The following is a 17,236-nucleotide window of genomic DNA, read 5'->3' as shown; positions in this document are numbered from 1 at the left end:
CTGTAAGCTCCCATCGCAAAAGCCAGCAGTTGGTAGCTGTATAGACAGTCTTACCACAAGAAGATTGCCTTCAGAAGAAAGCAGATCTCACTCAGCCGTCAAAGATCATACAGTAGACAGAGCATGGCATGGGTCATGTTGCGTTCGAATAATCTCATTTCAACTCAAAGACAGAGGACTCGGGCCACTTCTTACTTGCCTTCTGGGCAAACGCAGTCTTGTCGCTGGCCCACCTGTCCAACAGATCGAGGGCCGAAACTGCCTCTTCAATGGTAATATCGGACGAATCGAGGGCAGCCAGGAGGTCTTTCTCGGACTGCGCCTTGGAGTCGGGCTTCAACAGCTGCCGGGCTTCAAGGGCGGCTTGGACGTGAGCAATGCTGTTCTTGTTGTTGGACAAGAAAGATTCGTTGAACTCCTCAAGGTTCTGGGACTTCGAGAGGAGTTTCTCGAATTCAGCGTCGACAACCTCGGCGGTTTGGGCCGGGAGCGGCTCAGCCAGGCTGTCAAGAGCCTTGCGGAATCGAATGAGCGCAAGGTGGAGGATGGGATTGGAGGGGTCGATTGCGTGAGCGGCCTTGAGGCACTTCAATGCGAGCAGGTGCTTTTCTGTGAAGTCATGCGTTAGCCATATGTGACTAAGGTATTAGAACAGTTATTTTACCTCTTCGGAGGTAAACCTCGAAGCCAAGGCACTGAGCCTCAATGTTCTTCGGGCTGTGATCAAGCAGGTGTGTCAAGAACTTCATGGCATCCTTGAGCGGTTCCTTAGTCTGGACCAAAGTATTACCAAGAGGATCAGGGTCCTCTTTCTTGACTTCTCCGTCGGCACTCTTGGCGTTGGCGGCAGCAGCCTTCCGTGCCTCCCGCTTCTCAGCCTCAAGCTTCTCCAAGCGATGCTGCTCCTTCTTGGCCTTCTTGAGGGCCTTCTTCCTCTCAGCATCGTCTGTGGTATCGAGACCGTTGGCACCGCCGGAGATGGGACCGTGTGCAAGGTCTGGGTGATCGTTGAGAAGCAAGTAGGCCTTAATGGTCGCGATAGCAATTCGTGTGTAGAATGGGTGCTCGCGCAGGCGGTCTTCCCAGCGCACCATGTCCACGTAAGCTCTGACCATACCCTTGCGCAGGGAGAAGCTGTGGAAGTCAAACTGATCCTCTTGCCAAACGTCAAAGATGTTGTGGACGGCAGTAAGGCGCTTGAGAGCAAGGCCTAACTTCTTCTGTCGCAAATAGGCCTCGCCATCCTCGGTCAGATACCAAACGCACTGCATCTCGTGGAGATCACCCATAGCTCCCCCAACAGTCTCGTTACGAGTGAACTTGCTCATAAGGTCCAAGGCCTTGTCGTTTTCGTTGTTTCGGAGCTGGTACTTGGCGGCCTTGGTGTTGATGTGGCGGTCTTTCTCGTCTAACAAACGTGCCTTCTCCATTTCCTCTGCGGCCTTCACAGTGTTGCCATAATGCTTCCAGATACGAGCCTTGGACATCTGGTACTCAACAGCCTTGGGAGAGATTTCAATGGCCTTGTCAACATTCTCCATGGCCTTGGGGAGGTTGCGGCTAAGGTGGAAGTTATAATGTTGAGCCAAGAAGTAGTAGCATGATGCCAGGAACTCATTCTTGCTGCCATTGGTTTCCGCAGATCCATTGGCCTCGGAGGAAGACTGACCAGAGACATAACCCTCCACCAGAGTCTGCACAGCATCCCGCTTGGCGGGGTTACTGTAGAGCATTTTAATGTTGGCGAAAAGTGAGGGAACACCCTTCTTGAGCATACGCTGCAAGTAAACATCCGCGGCCTGCTTGAAATGATCACCCTCAAGGAAGTCAAGAGGAATGCGACGAGCCGCATCGCCGCGGGGATACTTCTCCACCCATTCGTCATACAAAGCCTTCAAAGCCGTGTGGTCGCTGTCAGGGATCTCCTTGGCCTGAATCAAGCCATTGTAGTAGATTGAGTTCTCTGAATTGCGCTCCAGCAGGGCAGTGTAAGCCTCAGCCGCTTCAGCCTTGCGGCCAAGCCGCAGAAGATAATCGGCCTTCATCTCCATGACCGCGAGAACATCGGTGCATCGGTAACCAACCTTCTCAAGGTGCTCCAAAGCTCTCTCCAGATTTCCTGTCTCCGCAATGATCGAGTTTTTATACAAGAGGGCCTCGGAATGCTCCATATCCTGAACCGAAGGCGAACCTTTCAGAGTATCCTCAAAAGTGGTCAGAACCTTCTCGGCCTCCTCGAGATCTCCTGCCAAGTGGTGAGCAATCGCAAGCGCAGTCCAGTTCTGGCGGAAGCCGGGGCGAGCCTGCAACATGGATGTACGGCTCTGAATATATCCTTGGAAATCGCGCATCTGCATCTGGAGGAGGGCCAAGTCACGCTGGATGGGCTGGGATTCGGGCTCAAGGCGCAGAGCAAATCGGTAGGCCTTGATCGCTTCTTCGTAGTTCTTCTCCTGTCGGTATAGTAAACCGTACACGTGCCAACAGATGTGCGACTTCATGTCGTTGCGCAGGGCTTCCTTGGCTAGGACGAACGCCTCCTCCAGCTGATTCATGTGGCTCATGATCAGAGCTTTCATCGCCTGTGTATCGCCATGCTTGGGGTTCTTTTTTAGAACCTGATCTGCCGTCTTGATGCCTGTTGCGATGAAAATGCAGGTTAGCTCATATCATCCGGGTTCAGACGATTGGGCGGGGTATCGGACCTTTCTTGTACTGCTTGAGCTCAAAGTTGCGAACCACTTGACGAAACAAGGACTGGTCCTTGGAGTTCAATGGTTGCGGCATGATGGGCGATGCTGGGTCAATTGACTTGTGCGAGGGAGGAATCGATGTGTGCGGGGAGCGGCTTCTCCGAGTCCGAACTTGGCAGTGCGAATGAGCCGATAAGATAGGCCCAACTGCGTCAATTACCTCAATTTCTGTCTACAATTTACAATTGACTGATTTAATCCTTGCTTCAGGACATACTGAGCGAACGGTTCAAAGGAATCACCATGTAGCTTTTCGTGCTACCTTGAAACACCTTCAAAAGCTTTCTTCGCTTGCATGATTGCTTCTCCGTGCATACTCTGTGTGCTCTTGTATCGTTTACTTCGTACCCAATTGTGGGAGCCCAAATCGTACAAAAAGCATGAATGTAGAGTTTTTTTTCAACGTACCATGCCGATATATGTGCAGTAATGTACACTTCGGCCCAAAGAAGCCTGTAGATTTAAGAAGGGAGAGGGTCGCGAGAGCCTGATTATCAACTAGTCGACACGCAGTTGAACTATGGCCTGTTCTCGCATAGAAGCCTTATCGGCCATGGCTCTGCCGCCAGGTATTCAGAGCATCTTCCCAAGATGTTGAGGAGCCACTGCATCTTTCAGTCACCATACCCCATGTCCGAGCCCGAATGATCTCTTCAACTGTACGCTGGTTGCGGATCAAGTTGGCCAGAGACTCAGTTCGAGCTTCTCGGGGAAGAAGCGAGCGGAGTAGGGGTCCAATCGCTCATTAACCACCCGTTCTCGGTCTCGGGCTGATTCGGTTTCTCGTAAAATCAGGTCCGGATCCTCGGGATCGGGACTTGTTGCAACACCGGCACAGTAGCTCAACACATCTGAGCGAGTCTGCCATGATGGGAAAAGTACATTATCCTTAAAGCCCCGGCATGCGTTCGGATCGATTGCTTTCGGAGCTCCAGAGTCGGTCTGCCGTCTAGCCGTGGACGCCGGATCGAACCCCCTCTGAGCGGGCGTCACTAGCGCATTGAGGTTTTGAGCAATTGAGTCATCAATAGTAGATCGGGAAAGGCGGAGAAAATCTGGAGTAGACATTATGGCTAGTTAGAATACAGTCCCAAGATCACTATTATGCGTCAACGAACCTTGGAGGAGCCTTTCATCGAAGCAGAACTGGGGAGTCAGCGCCGGAGCCTCCGTAGAAGAGGCCTGTGGCATTGTATTGTTGGCTGCCTCCTCCGAACTTCGATTTCCCGATGGTGCCCAGAACCAAGCCAGCTTGAGTGGAGACGCGGATGAGCAGGCTATCGGCGGTAGATTAGAAGGCACGGGCGGGGGCTGTCAAGCACAGGGTTGATATAGAAATGCGAGTGTTGTTAGAAAAGCTTGTCAAGACTTAACCAGGGTGATTCTCGCAGACGAAAAGTGCTTACAAGGTTGTCTTCGAACTCGCCGCTGCAGTGAACGCATACGTCCTGATTGGGACTAGTGGATATTGGATGAGTAATTCCACTTCACTTCGCGCCTGAGGCTGCAAACGTCATGCTGCCTGAGAAGTGTGATTACGAACTCTTTTCCTTGGATTGAGCTAAGTGAACTGTCATTGAAACTTCGCAAGGGTAGAGAATCAATACGACTCATAGTTAATATATATGACAGCAACAAGAAATTGTGGCAAGTGAGCTTAGATAGCCAGCCCTGAAAATCTGTCCTAGTACATTTGGAGTCACTCATATTGATCTTGTAAGCGAAACGAATAGGGGTCTCTCAATCTCTCAAGGCCATGGGGAAGATCTCTAGGGAATGGTGTGAAAGTCGGGTCTAACTGCAATATCCAAGTAGATTCTGATTACGGTCATGTGACAGCGCGTCACGCGAGGAGATCGTCGCGTCTCGAGAGTCGACCCTTGATGCTCGTACATACATTCGCTCAACTAAGTTCTCTTGTGATTAAGTAGTCGGGCAACCCTGTCAATATGCCCGAACTCGCGGAAGTGTCACGCATTGTGCATTTTATTCGCCAACACTTGGTAGGAAAAACCCTATCGAGCGTCCAAGCGCAGCACGATGACATCGTGTACGGCAAAGTTGGGACCAGTGCAGCCGAGTTTCAAAAGGCCATGACAGATAAGAAGATTGTTGGCGCCGGACAGCAAGGGAAATACTTCTGGATCACAATGTCTTCGCCTCCACACGCGGTTATGCATTTTGGAATGGCCGGATGGCTGAAGATCAAGGACGCCGACACATATTACTATCGCTCGGACAAGCCTGCAGATAAAGAGTGGCCCCCCCAAGTATTGGAAGTTCCTGCTCGAGACCAGCGACGAGCCTAAGACGGAGGCTGCGTTTGTGGATGCTCGCCGATTGAGCCGCATTCGCTTGGTGGACTGTCCCGCAGACGAGATTCGCAAACACAGTCCTTTGAAGGAGAATGGACCAGACCCGGTCACGGATAAAGATACTGTAACGGAATCATGGTTGATGCAGAAGCTGAGGAGCAAGAAGGTTCCCATCAAGGCTCTTCTTCTCGACCAGGCGAATATCAGTGGCATTGGGAACTGGATGGGGTAAGTCGTTTTACAGAATGCCTTCGTCTTGCCTTCGTCTTGCCGTATGTTGACCTCTCCTTCAGGGATGAGATCTTGTATCATGCCAAGATACATCCGGAGCAATACAGCAATACATTGTCCGACGACCAAATCAAGGAATTGCACACTTCAATGCACTACGTCTGCTCCACTTCCATCGATGTCCTGGCAGACTCAGAGAATTTCCCTGAGCATTGGCTTTTCAAGCATCGCTGGGGCAAGGGCAAAAAGAATCAACCCTCCGTGCTTCCCAATGGACACAAGATCACATTCCTCACAGTCGGTGGCCGCACGAGTGCTGTCGTTCCAGCGGTCCAGAAGAAGACTGGCGCCGTTGCGAAAGATATTGAGGACGATACTGGCGCATCTTCAAAAAGAAAACGTGATGTAAAACAGAAGGTAGAAACCGATGCCGAAGAGGAAACCGATTACAAGAGCCGCGTGTCGAGACGCAAGAGCACAAGGGCGGTAAAGGCAGAGGAGGGTGAAGAGAAGAAAGCAAAGAAAATATAGAGTTCTACTTTTGTGAGGGAAATAGTCATTTGTGGCTGAAAAGTAGTTCTAGTCTTGCTAAAAGGCTAATGCCCAAGGGCTACATTGCTATCCAATGACATTTTCTACAGTAAGTCAAGACATATGTGTAGTATCACAGGCAGCCAATGATAGTGCACGGTTACTGGTCCGGGCGGTGAGGTCTTATCAGGGCCGATGTCGCCACGCGATGACAAAGCCGCCACGCTCGTGGGTTCGAGGTTTCAACTCTTTAATTCTTGTGAATATCTGCTCCTGGATCCCGTTCCTACAATATACCGATAGTCGCGTGGTATATTTGATCCTGTTAGAGACCTATCCTGGCGCGGGGCTCCCTCTTGAAGACCCAAAGTGGTGTCTCGCCACTATGAGCGCGATCTTGTCGGCAGACGATCTGAATGATTTCATTTCGCCCGGGGTCGCGTGCATTAAGCCCGTGGAGAATCTTCCTCAAAGAAGCACAAAGGATGCAGAGGTTCGTACTCCTGTGGCTTGCTGCTTGTCAATGAACTTACGACTAATTCTTGTCTTAGAACCCCTACGAAGTCACAACGGAAGACAAAGTCGAACCCGAGAACCTTCCCCGGCACAGATTTCCTTGACAGATTGCCTTGCATGCTCCGGCTGCGTGACATCTGCTGAAGCTGTTTTAATCTCTTTGCAGTCCCATACGGAGGTCCTCAACACCCTCGATGCTCACCCAGAGATCTTCGTGGAAGGCGAGCGCCACGGGAAAAGGGCAGGGAATACTGAGGATACCGGAGAAGGCATGCTCTTCGTTGCCAGTGTCAGTCCACAGGTCAGAGCTAGCTTAGCGGCAACTTATGGGATATCGGAAAAAGAAGCGGGGTACATGATCGATCAGTTCCTGTGTGGACCGCAGGGGCTGCGAAGTGGCGGAAAGCATGGCAGTGGCTTCACATGGGTGGTTGACACAAATGGCATGCGGGAGGCCGTCCTTGTTCTCACCGCCGATGAAGTTTCAGACTCGCTCGGTTTGTATTCTGCAGGAAACGGCCCATCTGGCGCTGAGTATCCGCTCCCCAAGCGCCCGATCCTATCATCCGCGTGCCCTGGATGGATATGCTATGCTGAAAAGACACATCCCTTTGTGCTGCCGCATCTATCTCGCCTCAAGTCCCCGCAAGCCCTGTCTGGAACCTTCCTCAAGACCGTACTAAGCAAATCTCTTGGGATTCCTGCATCCCGCATCTGGCACTTGGCTCTCATGCCATGTTTCGACAAGAAGCTTGAAGCGAGTCGAGAGGAGCTCACTGATGTCTCATGGCAACAGGATTTCAAGAATGGCTCGGAGTCGCACCAACCCGTTCGTGATGTGGATTGTGTCATCACAACTCGCGAGCTGCTTTCCTTGGCCGCTGCTCGAGGGTTCAAATTACCGAGCCTGCCTCTGCAACCTCTCCCGGCCGCATACACTCCGGCTTTCCCAGAAAAAACTCTTGATTCTTTCATCTCATGCAAGCGTTCCCCCACTCGACAGTCCCCGGAAACCGGCACCTCTGGGGGATACCTGCACCATGTGCTTATGACCTTCCAAGCTCGCAACCCGGGTAGCCAGATCATGACGAACCGTGGGCGCAATGCTGATGTCGTCGAGTACGTCCTCATGTCCCCAGAGGGACAGCCTATCATGAAGGCAGCCCGATACTACGGCTTCCGAAATATTCAGAACCTTGTTCGCAAGCTGAAGCCCGCCCGTGCTTCTAGATTGCCCGGTGCAAAGCCCGCTGCTGCTAATCGACGTCAGCCTGTGTCTCGAAACGCAGTCTCCGGAACCTCAGGATCGGATTACGTCTACGTCGAGGTCATGGCATGCCCAGGCGGCTGCACAAATGGCGGGGGACAAATTCGAGTTGAGGATGCCAGAGATGCCCTCGTTCAGAATGCAGAGGTTCCGGAACTTTCCACCAAGCCTTCACCTCATGAACAGCGTGCCTGGCTTGCGCGCGTGGATGAGACATACTTTTCGATGGAATCAGATTCAGAGAACGAACCAGACCATTTCCAGCCGCAGTCATTTGCGAACAAAGAAACTCGAATCCACCAAGGCTTGGCCCGATGGTCAGAGTTCATGAGAACTCCACTCGATAAGTTGGTTTATACAACATATCGAAAGGTTGAAAGTGATGTTGGCAAAGAGCAGGTCTCCACCAACGAGACGGCCAATGTGGTCGAGCTCGTTGGAAAGATTGGAGGCGGGTGGTGAATGATTCTGGAGGTATTCATGACAGTACATAAGCATTTTGGCTCTTTTCATTGCGTGGCGCTCGGCTGTATTTTGTTTGACTTGCATATCAGTGTGGGAGATACCAAAACGACTTGATTGATGATGACATTTGAAACGTAATTCACTACTGGCTGGGCTGTATGTTTTGGAACTTGAAATTTCAGAGTAACACTTTAAATTCCACATTGTCAAAACAAGCCAACTTAAGAAAAACTCTGGCTGTGAACTAAATTATGTCTCCCAAAGAGGCAGGCGGCCATGTGCTGACTCATCGGGGCTGGAGTAGATTATTAAGCACCTCCGCAAAAGAAAAAGAATCTCGCCGACATTAAGAGATCACCAGTCAACCCTCATCTCCGGACCTTTGTTTCCTCGACGAGCGCACTTCTCACCTCACGCAAACCCTTCAGACCATCTCCATACCGAATATGTCTCGTGAAGCCTACCAGGTCCCTTCCATGGGCACCCAAAACGCCTTTGGCAACGAGGGCAGCGGGTTCAACTCCATGGCTGTTGACACTCCCTCGGTCGTCTACCTTTGCGGCGAGTGCTCCGCGCGCGTGCCCTTGAAGCGCGGTGATCAGATCCGCTGCAAGGACTGCGGTCACCGAGTTCTGTACAAGGAGCGCACCAAGCGGTAGGTTTCTCCTTCCCCGCGTCCATTTCCTTGACGCGTCGGCTGACATTTTCTCGTTTTCCATGTAGCATGGTCCAGTTCGAAGCTCGGTGAAAGGTTGCGAAATCGAATGGAAGTTCCTGTCTAGGCACGTCCTCTAGGCACGTCCTGGGCGTGAAGGAGTTGATGGAACTGAGCTTTCGCTATCTTTGATTTTACTCATGTTCTACGAACAATGCATTTAGCGGCGCTTTTGGAGTATCAATGCGAATAAGATTTACGAACTTTATACAATACACTGCCGAAATTGGGGCGGTCCGCCTGGTACAGCTCAAGAGACTAGCTCCTGTGCGCAGCCTAGGTAACAAGCTCTCTTTCAAATGACTTTTTTTTTGATCTTCCACTCCAAATCCCAGCGACCAAATTTGACTATTCAAAGTCACGTCCGCCGGAAAAGCACCCCGAGAAATATTAAAAATGTACATCAAAATAGCGATGTCACCCCGAAAATAATGACAAATGGACGAACGAAATGCCAAGTCAGTTCCCCTGAAACCCTTCCTGGGATACATCAACTACTTCAGCATGCATATGTAACCCAACATGATCACGCAAGCTTGTTTGATACCTCGATGAATTGCTCAAAGACCTTCAGGGCCGAGCCGCTCTCAATTGCCCAGCGTGCCCGACGCAGACCCTCCTTCCAGCGGCCACCGCCAGGACCACGTTCGGTAATAACCTGCCCATCATCACCAGGACCCATGTTACTTGTCTCCGCTTCACAGATACCGGAGGTAACCAGCAGAGCAGCAACGTTCATAAGAACAAACTCCAGAATGGGATCGTCGCGGCTAAGCTCATTGCGGAGGATGCTCATCAACTTGTTAGCGTTATCCTTGGGCATCTTGCGTCCGTAAACCTCAGTGAGAGGGTGGGAATTGACGCCGAAGTCGGAGGGCTGGAGCTGGAATGTGTCAAGCTTGACGAGCGTGCGCGGGTTCTCCTCGTCTTCGGAATCATCGTCGTCGGCACTTGTCTTTTTGTACGCCGGGTTGGGGTACTCGGACAATCTCCAGCAGTTGGTCTTTCCAGCACAACTGATCTCGTCCATATCCTCCTCACCGCAGACAACAAGCGCCTTCTTGGCACCGGCTTGACGAAGAGCATCAGCGAAGACAGGTCCAAGGCTCTGGTAAGCCACGCCCACAAGGCGCGCCTCAATGGCCCACTCAACGGGATTGGCCAGAGGACCCATCAGATTGAAAATTGTTCGGAGTCCAAGACCACGGCGGACCGGATTGGCATACATCATGCCGGGGTGGAAGTTCGGCGCGAAAAGGAATGCATAGTTTGTTTCTTCGTACACCTTAGCCACATTGGATGCATTCACAGCAGAAATGTTGGGAGGGATGGGCTGGATGGAATTAAGGACGTCTGCGGATCCAGAGAAGGAAGTCTGAGCGCGGTTTCCGTGCTTTGCGGTCATCAACAGCGGTGAAGCAATAATTGACGAGGTGGTTGAGACGTTGAAGGTCGAATGTGAGTCTCCGCCGGTTCCGACGATGTCGCACTAGGAATTGAAACTGATTAATATAGAGATAGAGATTGGACAAGCGCAGCCTTCCTTACCAGTCCACCTTTATAATCTCCCTCGCTTTTTCCTCGGGCCTTCACAACTTTCTTCAGGGAAGCTTTGTCAATCTGGGTAGCAGCTTCACGCATCCGGTGGGAGCATTTCGCAATGACTGCAGCATCTTTGTCCTTTCCAGTGGAGTGGAGGAGAGTCAACAAAGCTGCGGTTTGGATGTCTGACAGACGGTCTTCGAAGATCAAGGCAAAGGCAGAAGCAATGTCTTCTGCGCTGACTTGAATGTCTGCAGTAGCGGGGTAGGCCAAACGTTTGAGTAGAGGGGAGATGGAGACAGGCTCCGGCCTGTCGTGCTTGGGCAAAGAAGCCATTTTTTGCGTGGAGACAACTGAGTGTCTCTATGAAATCTATGGCAGATCACCAAGTGTATCAAAAAATAGTGTAAAAGAAAGATCGCATCTGTCTGAGTCAAAGGACCCCTCGTCAGTGTTCATTGCCGGCAGAACCGAGCTTACCGCCCAAGTTGGCACTTTGCCTCTTTGGGTGCCAAAAAATATCTCCAGGACTGCCCTTCCAAATCTCCGAGGCCGTTTTGGATCCGCTCCATCATTGTTCCTTGTCCATTCCTCGATTTCCTCTAAAATGCCTCCGCGGGTACCCGTATCATCATTCCGGCGACAAGCCCTGCGATGCCCATATGAACTTCGAATCGCCAGGGCTGCCACCACCGCTGCGGCACCGGCCGTCACACCAGCTGCGCCGATTGAGCAAATGACACGCTCGCCAGCTCCCATTGCGCGTACTCCTCCCACTCAGCCACCATCGCATCGCAGTCCTGAATACCGCCGGTCCCAACTTCTCCGCCAATACACCTCCTTGCTCCGTACCTCCCCTCTTATGGTGCTTTTCCAACACAACAACCTCAAGTCCACGGAATGGGCTGCTATTCGACGAGAGTTGACCAAGGCCTTGCAGAAGGTTGATGAAAAGATCGCTGCCGAGGGCCGGACATCCCCGGAGTTGGCTTCTTATATCAAGCTGCAGACTGTCCAAAACAGCATCTTCGAGGTGGCTATTCGTATTGTCGAATACTTCCGGCCTAGCCAGGATGCGCTTGCTTCTGGAAAACCCCCCAGCGCCGTCGACCCTGTCACCCAGACCTCTGCCGAACTCCCTGCTTTCTCCGGTTCCAGGGATGACCCGGCCCTGACCCACGACTTGTCTCGCGCTGCTCACATTGCCGTCAAGAACATGAAGGGCAAGCACGAGCTCGCCGAAATCCTCACTGGTCCCATCGCCGTTCTCTCCATTCCAATCGTCTCACCCGAACACATGAAGGCCGCTCTCTCTATTCTCACCCCCAAGGAAGCCGGCTTCCCTGCACCCACTCGCAAGGGCAACCCGGATTACCACGATCCCACCGTCCAACTCGGTCTGCAGAAGCTGAACTTGCTTGGTGCCCGCGTGGATGGCAAAGTGTTTGATATCGCCGAGACCAAGTGGGTCGGCAGCATCGAGGGCGGTATGGATGGTCTTCGCTCCCAGCTCGTTATGGCTCTCCAGAGCATGGGTTCCAGTGTTACCAACACCTTGGAAGGGGCTGGCAAGAGCCTCTATTTCACCATGGAGAGCCGGAGAAGTGTCTTGGAGGAGGAGCAGAAGGGCGAGGGTGAGAAGAATGAATCGTCCTAGAATGGATTTGGCCCACGCCTGCATTCTTGTATAATAAGTCATGTTTTTCTTTTGCATCCCGAGGGACCCAAGTTTTGTGTTTTTGTATAGGCTGTACAACCATGCAATAGATTCTTTTGCAATATTCTCAATAGGAACTGGGAATGGTCATCTCCATCTATACATCTCTGCACGCAGTCGTAAGATAGGAAGCAGGTCTATTCTCTAGGCGGGCTGGCATCTCTTTAATGAGCCTGAGCTCTATACCGAACACCAAAATCTGGCATCTTTGTATCATCTTCGTCGTCAGAGAAACTAGTTCTCGCAGTATATGATCCATGACTGAGACGTCCACCAGGAGCTTCTTCCCATCCCTGGTCTAGACGAAGGAATTGGGATCAGTACCGGATAAATACGGGTATTTATCTGATAATGCCACTTACGAGGAGTAGTAATCACATTAGGTGTATTCGAAGGGCCGAACGATCCCTATCCCTCCTTGTAAGCCTCTTTGCAAACAAATTCCGGGATTGGTGTCTCTTACCAGCATCTCCGTACCCCGTGAGTGCCTTATACCTTCTCTAAATACTTCTTGGGTCTGATATAGCTCGGAAATTCTGTCTCCTTCCACGGTGAACTTCAGGCTCGTCTTGTATTCTTCACCTTCTCTGAGATCAAAGCCTTCGGTCTTCGTCTTTTTGATGCCCTCGGGCGTGGAAAGATCGAATATTATCGGGTCTCGGCCGTCGTGGAAGGTGACTTCGTAGGAAACCAGTTTGACAATTGCATCTACTCGACTCACCGGTTAGTACGTAGCAGCTTAAGTTAGCTGATAATGATCGATCCGAGATTGGAACGTCGAAAGCCATCTGTCCAACATAGGTACTCTGACCGAGGGTGTTAGTGACTTACTAGGCATGGCGGTCGAAATTGCTATTTTTGAGAAAAAGAACAAGAAAAGAAATGGAAACAGACAGAGAGAACAGACAGAACGAGCTCTGGAGACAGTGGTCGAATGATAGAGAGGACGAAGAAGATGAGGCGTGAAAGTCTAGAAATTCCTCTGGAGAACTGCAGCGTGGTGAGCTCTTACATTGCCCGCGGCCTTTGAGACTCGGGGTATTCACCAGGCGCAACGACGCACGTACGACGGCCCAAAGTAACTTAGCTTCGCTGCGTGACGATACCGTCCAAGCTGCATGAGTGTTGACTAGCGTGCTGATTGGATGCACCTCCTTTCTTTACAAAGTAAATCGCCGAAAGGGCCCACACGCATTGCATCGTCCTTGTAGCACGGAATATGCGTACGAAAGCCTCCTGGACATGGTGAATTACTCCGCTATATCCAGGGTCGTTGGTGTTCTCCAATTGCATAACAGAGGGTTTGCCGTCAGATTGAATCCTCGTGATGTAGATGGACCACGTAGGTGACGATGGCTTACTTATTGATGCAGACCGATGTCGTTCAATTTGATTGATGCTGCCAATGATAATAAGCAGGTCTTTGCAGAAGAGAAGAGGGGTTTGTTTCGAACTGCAGGTGTAGGGAACGGCGTCATTTGAAGGATGCATAGAGTTGCTATGGCCTGATAGGATAAAATTACAGGACCTTCAGGGCTCTTAACAGCTTGTCTAAGTCTAGTTTTGTCGCAAACGCAATTTAGCGTTCATGCCAACGATACAGCGCACAAGGTCCCAGTCACCATCAAGACCTACCCAGTCCATGACCAAGACACCAGTGGATGAGTCGCCGTCTTCATTCCTGTGACGCCGACAGATGTAATTTACAATTGCAGGGTTGACCTTGGCCGCGATCTTCTCGGGCCAGGTATTTGTCTTCCAAAAATTGCTCGCACTCAGGAAGTTGATGTAGAAGGGGTGGGGGCCGGGATGTTCGCCGAACGGATAACGAGTCTTACTAGCGCGGTCGATGTGGTCCTTGACGTATTGGATCTTCTTCTCGATATTTGTCGACTCTTGCACCTCGTAGAAGTCCTGGATACACAGCTGCCCACTGGGGCATTCGGCGTTGGCTGTGTTGTCAGCCCAGGCAGAGCCGTCGATACCCCAGCCATGTCCCTCGTGCTTCTGTTGCAGGTCTTCGGGGATATTGAAGCGACGTAGAAGGATCACCTTGCCGCGGGCTTCGCCGAGAGTGGGGATCTTTGGTCGAGTCCACCAGCGCTGGTTGTCATCCTTGGCATAGTGCTTGTTGAGAATGTGCGCGAGCTGTTCGTCTTTTGCATCTCCTGGACCCTCACGCTTCAGAGAGATGATCAATGTCTCGGACGGGTTCTTGTCAAGGAATTCATTGATCTCCTTCATCAAGTCGCGGAAGTATTTAGTCCCGGTCAGCGAAATAGGGAACACGCTGTGAACAAGGATCAGCTCCTCCTTTAATTCTTGCGGGTATTGCGGCTGAACACGAATGTCGAAGAAGCGCACGCCGTTCTGGAGCTGTTCGCGCAGGCTGACGGCTTGGCAGCGCACAGAGGGCGGCGCGAGGTAACAAGTCGGCGAATTGTGAGTACCGGGAATAGAAAGTGAGGACAGGACAGTATCGTCCCGCAGCTCGTGCATCCATGCGTTCAGATTGGCGGACGAATAAATTGCCAGGAACGACTCAGGTTTCACCCACACGCCAGTGAAGCGGTGCCTGGGATTGTCAACGGTCTGCATGGCTGCCGTCTCAGTCGTAAGGGACAGGCACCTGGATAGTGTGTTCCTCGCCCTCAACCCCGAAGACCAGGCGCAGGCGCTCCTTTTCGGAGTCCCGGAAGAAATCCAGATCGGTTTCCTTGGTGGTGAATGGCTCAATGTGGATGCCTAGCTCTTCTCGGTCATCGAACGGCTTGTCCGCCAGGCTCAGGGTCGCGACAGGCGCCTGGCTGCGAGTATGATTTGTCAAGATTCGAGTGAAATTCTTCGCCAGCGAGGTAATCTCGTTGGTTCCATAGCTTTGTCGGGGGGCTGAAGCGCTGGAGGCGCTTCAGATTGATCGGGATATCCGTGTTGTTACGGATGGTCAATTTTTTGGCTACCATAGTGGACGGATGTACGCTTGGTGAAACTGCGGGGCTTTGAAAGCTGAGAGGAATGGAGAACCCGGGGTGAGGATCAATGAGATCGATGAATATGGCAATGTAGCCACTTCCCCTCATCGCGGGACGATTGCCAAGAGCTGAGGCCGATGAACTCCATTGTAGCCATTCTGATTTGATGTTCTGGCCATCGGTGACGCTATGATCAATGTTGTTCAGATCCAGGTACAGTGTAACCCGATTCGAGTTGTCTGTAGGTCACGATCCACACCCGTTCGACCTTCCAATGCCTGACGCATTCGAGGAAATTTTTTCATGTGGTATTTCCTCCTGTTTGGCTCTACCGTCATGAACCACAATCCGGTTCAAACACCTACGTCGAGATCATGACCAATATTTAAGGACTCCTTCTCAATGCCTTCCAATACACCGTCGACCATCTTCTAGGCGAACAGGCTTCGCAAGATGGCGTCTAATTGCGTCGAGACCACCCTGATAAACGCCGTCACCTGATAGAATTCATTCGCAGAAAGACTAGAAGTAATAGTATAGACTATTATCGAAACAGTCTTGAGAAGCTAAAATCGTGCCTCTAACCCGAAGAGCCAACAAAAGAGGCAATTTACCCCGTCAGCGAAAGGGCGCATCCATCCCAGCCAGCGCAACGGCGCCCGATCCACAGATAACACACCTTTTGACGACTTTTCATGATTCCAATACTATGAGAATGAACAATCAGCTCCTATACTGTGTACTAAGGAATAATTCAATGCCTTTTCACCAAAAGGCTAGATTGTTGCCTGATGCTGACCAACAAGTTGGCAAAAGCAACCATCTTTGTGAGTCAACAGCCTTCGCAAAATGATCAAAATCTAGACCAGATATTCAATACATTTGGGATAACCGATTGTATGATGGTAGAACAACAGCTCATGCTAGAATGCATATTTCCTTCTTCTCGTCTCTAAAGAGGTAGACAGTATCTGCACTGATTTGCGATGTTTTCAACTCGATGCAGTGAAAGTCGAAAAGTACTTTCTCCTCCAGACACACATGCATTCAATCCTGGCTCGTGCCCAGAATTGGCTGTGCACCATGGATCATACTCGCTACCGCATTTCTACCAAATCGAGGCGTCTGTTGGCAGCTAGTGCCCGGGTAAGCTGGCGCAGATTACTAGAGCTTCGATTGGGTGTAGTGTGCATTTCTAGCGTGGGTTACGCAGCTGCATGGGTTCGCTTTGTGCAGATTTCAAGATCTCTCAGTCTATCGATATTCAAGGATGCGTGGCACCGTATGTAACGCGCTCATCCTATGTGGCGTGAGGCTGAATTCGAATGGGGCCGAAGATATGCGCTATAAATAGAGAGGAACTCCAGCACCGACTCTCTTTATTCTCCAGCCAGCATTCAGTTCCTTCCACTCCTGTCTCCTTTCTCGCCCTCTTCACTTTCTGTCCTCCTCTTTTTGGTTCCTGATCTACCCCTGATCCACAACCATGCCTCCACTTACGACAGCCGAACGCATTCACGCCGTGGAAGTCATTATCAACTATGTGTTCCACGACAAATCTCTTCTTTTGAGGGCCCTGGAAGCCGCTGGCGCCACCATAGTCAGCCAGGGCAATAAGCGGCTTGCTCTTATCGGAGACGCTGCCCTGAGGCTCGTTCTTTATGAGTTTGGTTATGAAAACGAGGCCTCAATTCGTGAGACCCCTTTATATCCACTGTTTCAATTTCTGTTCAGGTGATAATGAAATAAAAGGCGACATGACGAATGCACAGAATACTCGGGCCACGAACGAAAATCTGGCGCAGATAGGCTTTGCCCTGGCCCTAGATGTCTACATCCAGCTGAACCCCTCAGCCCAGGGCGTTGTTCATGCACGCCTGATGGCAACTACCATCGAGGCTATCGTTGGCGCTGTCTATCTCGATAGCAAGAGAGATATTACGGTCACACGTCTCTTGATTGCTCACCTGCGCGTCATGCCGACGCTCTGGTGAATTTCCTCGGCTAGGTAAGGGAAATGTCACGTTCCGCCCCCAGCTTTCGTTCAATTCTTTTAATTGCTGGTTGATACTATAGCTCGCATTTCCCGAGGGGTATTTGAATACCCTTACGGCGATAGTTGCTAGCAGATGCCCTGGTAAAGAGGCTTTTTAGACCCTGACGAGGGGGACACCCTTGGTACCGTGTGTCCCATTCGAGAGGGTCTAGAAAG

The 17,236-nt window shown here is 51.2% G+C and overlaps 10 protein-coding genes across 10 annotated transcripts; 5 read left to right on the top strand and 5 right to left on the bottom strand.

The window, feature by feature from the left end:
• Window positions 1-154: 154 nt before the first annotated feature.
• Window positions 155-2,787, bottom strand: N7477_008439 (peptide alpha-N-acetyltransferase complex A subunit NAT1; the record flags this gene model as incomplete). The annotated part of the gene is made up of 3 exons (XM_056970102.1): window positions 155-609; window positions 665-2,638; window positions 2,706-2,787. The coding sequence occupies 3 exons, from the start codon at window positions 2,785-2,787 to the stop codon at window positions 155-157; spliced, it is 2,511 nt and encodes an 836-aa protein (XP_056820134.1).
• A 641-nt stretch (window positions 2,788-3,428) lies between these two features.
• N7477_008438 (MIX23 family protein) lies at window positions 3,429-3,944 on the bottom strand (the record flags this gene model as incomplete). Its single annotated transcript, XM_056970101.1, has 2 exons — window positions 3,429-3,808; window positions 3,872-3,944. 2 exons carry the CDS (start codon window positions 3,942-3,944, stop codon window positions 3,429-3,431), a joined length of 453 nt encoding a protein of 150 aa, XP_056820133.1.
• Window positions 3,945-4,702: 758 nt separating this feature from the next.
• Window positions 4,703-5,830, top strand: N7477_008437 (putative formamidopyrimidine-DNA glycosylase; the record flags this gene model as incomplete). Its single annotated transcript, XM_056970100.1, has 3 exons — window positions 4,703-5,010; window positions 5,051-5,296; window positions 5,362-5,830. 3 exons carry the CDS (start codon window positions 4,703-4,705, stop codon window positions 5,828-5,830), a joined length of 1,023 nt encoding a protein of 340 aa, XP_056820132.1.
• Window positions 5,831-6,215: 385 nt separating this feature from the next.
• nar1 (iron-sulfur cluster assembly protein NAR1) lies at window positions 6,216-8,075 on the top strand (the record flags this gene model as incomplete). Its single annotated transcript, XM_056970099.1, has 1 exon — window positions 6,216-8,075. One exon carries the CDS (start codon window positions 6,216-6,218, stop codon window positions 8,073-8,075), a length of 1,860 nt encoding a protein of 619 aa, XP_056820131.1.
• Window positions 8,076-8,524: 449 nt separating this feature from the next.
• Window positions 8,525-8,826, top strand: N7477_008435 (Rpo12/RPC10 RNA polymerase subunit family protein; the record flags this gene model as incomplete). The annotated part of the gene is made up of 2 exons (XM_056970098.1): window positions 8,525-8,733; window positions 8,802-8,826. The coding sequence occupies 2 exons, from the start codon at window positions 8,525-8,527 to the stop codon at window positions 8,824-8,826; spliced, it is 234 nt and encodes a 77-aa protein (XP_056820130.1).
• Window positions 8,827-9,319: 493 nt separating this feature from the next.
• Window positions 9,320-10,671, bottom strand: N7477_008434 (anthranilate phosphoribosyltransferase; the record flags this gene model as incomplete). The annotated part of the gene is made up of 2 exons (XM_056970097.1): window positions 9,320-10,282; window positions 10,342-10,671. 2 exons carry the CDS (start codon window positions 10,669-10,671, stop codon window positions 9,320-9,322), a joined length of 1,293 nt encoding a protein of 430 aa, XP_056820129.1.
• Window positions 10,672-10,942: 271 nt separating this feature from the next.
• Window positions 10,943-11,992, top strand: N7477_008433 (mitochondrial 54S ribosomal protein uL10m; the record flags this gene model as incomplete). Its single annotated transcript, XM_056970096.1, has 1 exon — window positions 10,943-11,992. The coding sequence occupies one exon, from the start codon at window positions 10,943-10,945 to the stop codon at window positions 11,990-11,992; it is 1,050 nt and encodes a 349-aa protein (XP_056820128.1).
• Window positions 11,993-12,216: 224 nt separating this feature from the next.
• On the bottom strand, window positions 12,217-12,890 carry N7477_008432 (E set domain-containing protein; the record flags this gene model as incomplete). The annotated part of the gene is made up of 3 exons (XM_056970095.1): window positions 12,217-12,345; window positions 12,516-12,760; window positions 12,884-12,890. The coding sequence occupies 3 exons, from the start codon at window positions 12,888-12,890 to the stop codon at window positions 12,217-12,219; spliced, it is 381 nt and encodes a 126-aa protein (XP_056820127.1).
• A 719-nt stretch (window positions 12,891-13,609) lies between these two features.
• Window positions 13,610-15,132, bottom strand: N7477_008431 (phosphatidylinositol-specific phospholipase C; the record flags this gene model as incomplete). Its single annotated transcript, XM_056970094.1, has 3 exons — window positions 13,610-14,644; window positions 14,682-14,941; window positions 14,991-15,132. 3 exons carry the CDS (start codon window positions 15,130-15,132, stop codon window positions 13,610-13,612), a joined length of 1,437 nt encoding a protein of 478 aa, XP_056820126.1.
• Window positions 15,133-16,510: 1,378 nt separating this feature from the next.
• N7477_008430 (ribonuclease III domain-containing protein) lies at window positions 16,511-17,018 on the top strand (the record flags this gene model as incomplete). The annotated part of the gene is made up of 2 exons (XM_056970093.1): window positions 16,511-16,718; window positions 16,777-17,018. 2 exons carry the CDS (start codon window positions 16,511-16,513, stop codon window positions 17,016-17,018), a joined length of 450 nt encoding a protein of 149 aa, XP_056820125.1.
• Window positions 17,019-17,236: the final 218 nt, after the last annotated feature.

The sequence above is a fragment of the Penicillium maclennaniae genome (assembly GCF_028827695.1).
Source record: "Penicillium maclennaniae strain IBT 15551 chromosome Unknown utg000007l:1.0-4884863.0:1.0-4888362.0, whole genome shotgun sequence".
Taxonomy (NCBI): Eukaryota; Fungi; Ascomycota; class Eurotiomycetes; order Eurotiales; family Aspergillaceae; genus Penicillium; species Penicillium maclennaniae.
The sequence above is the reverse complement of the archived record's forward strand: the minus strand, read 5'-3'. Positions and strand labels throughout refer to the sequence as shown.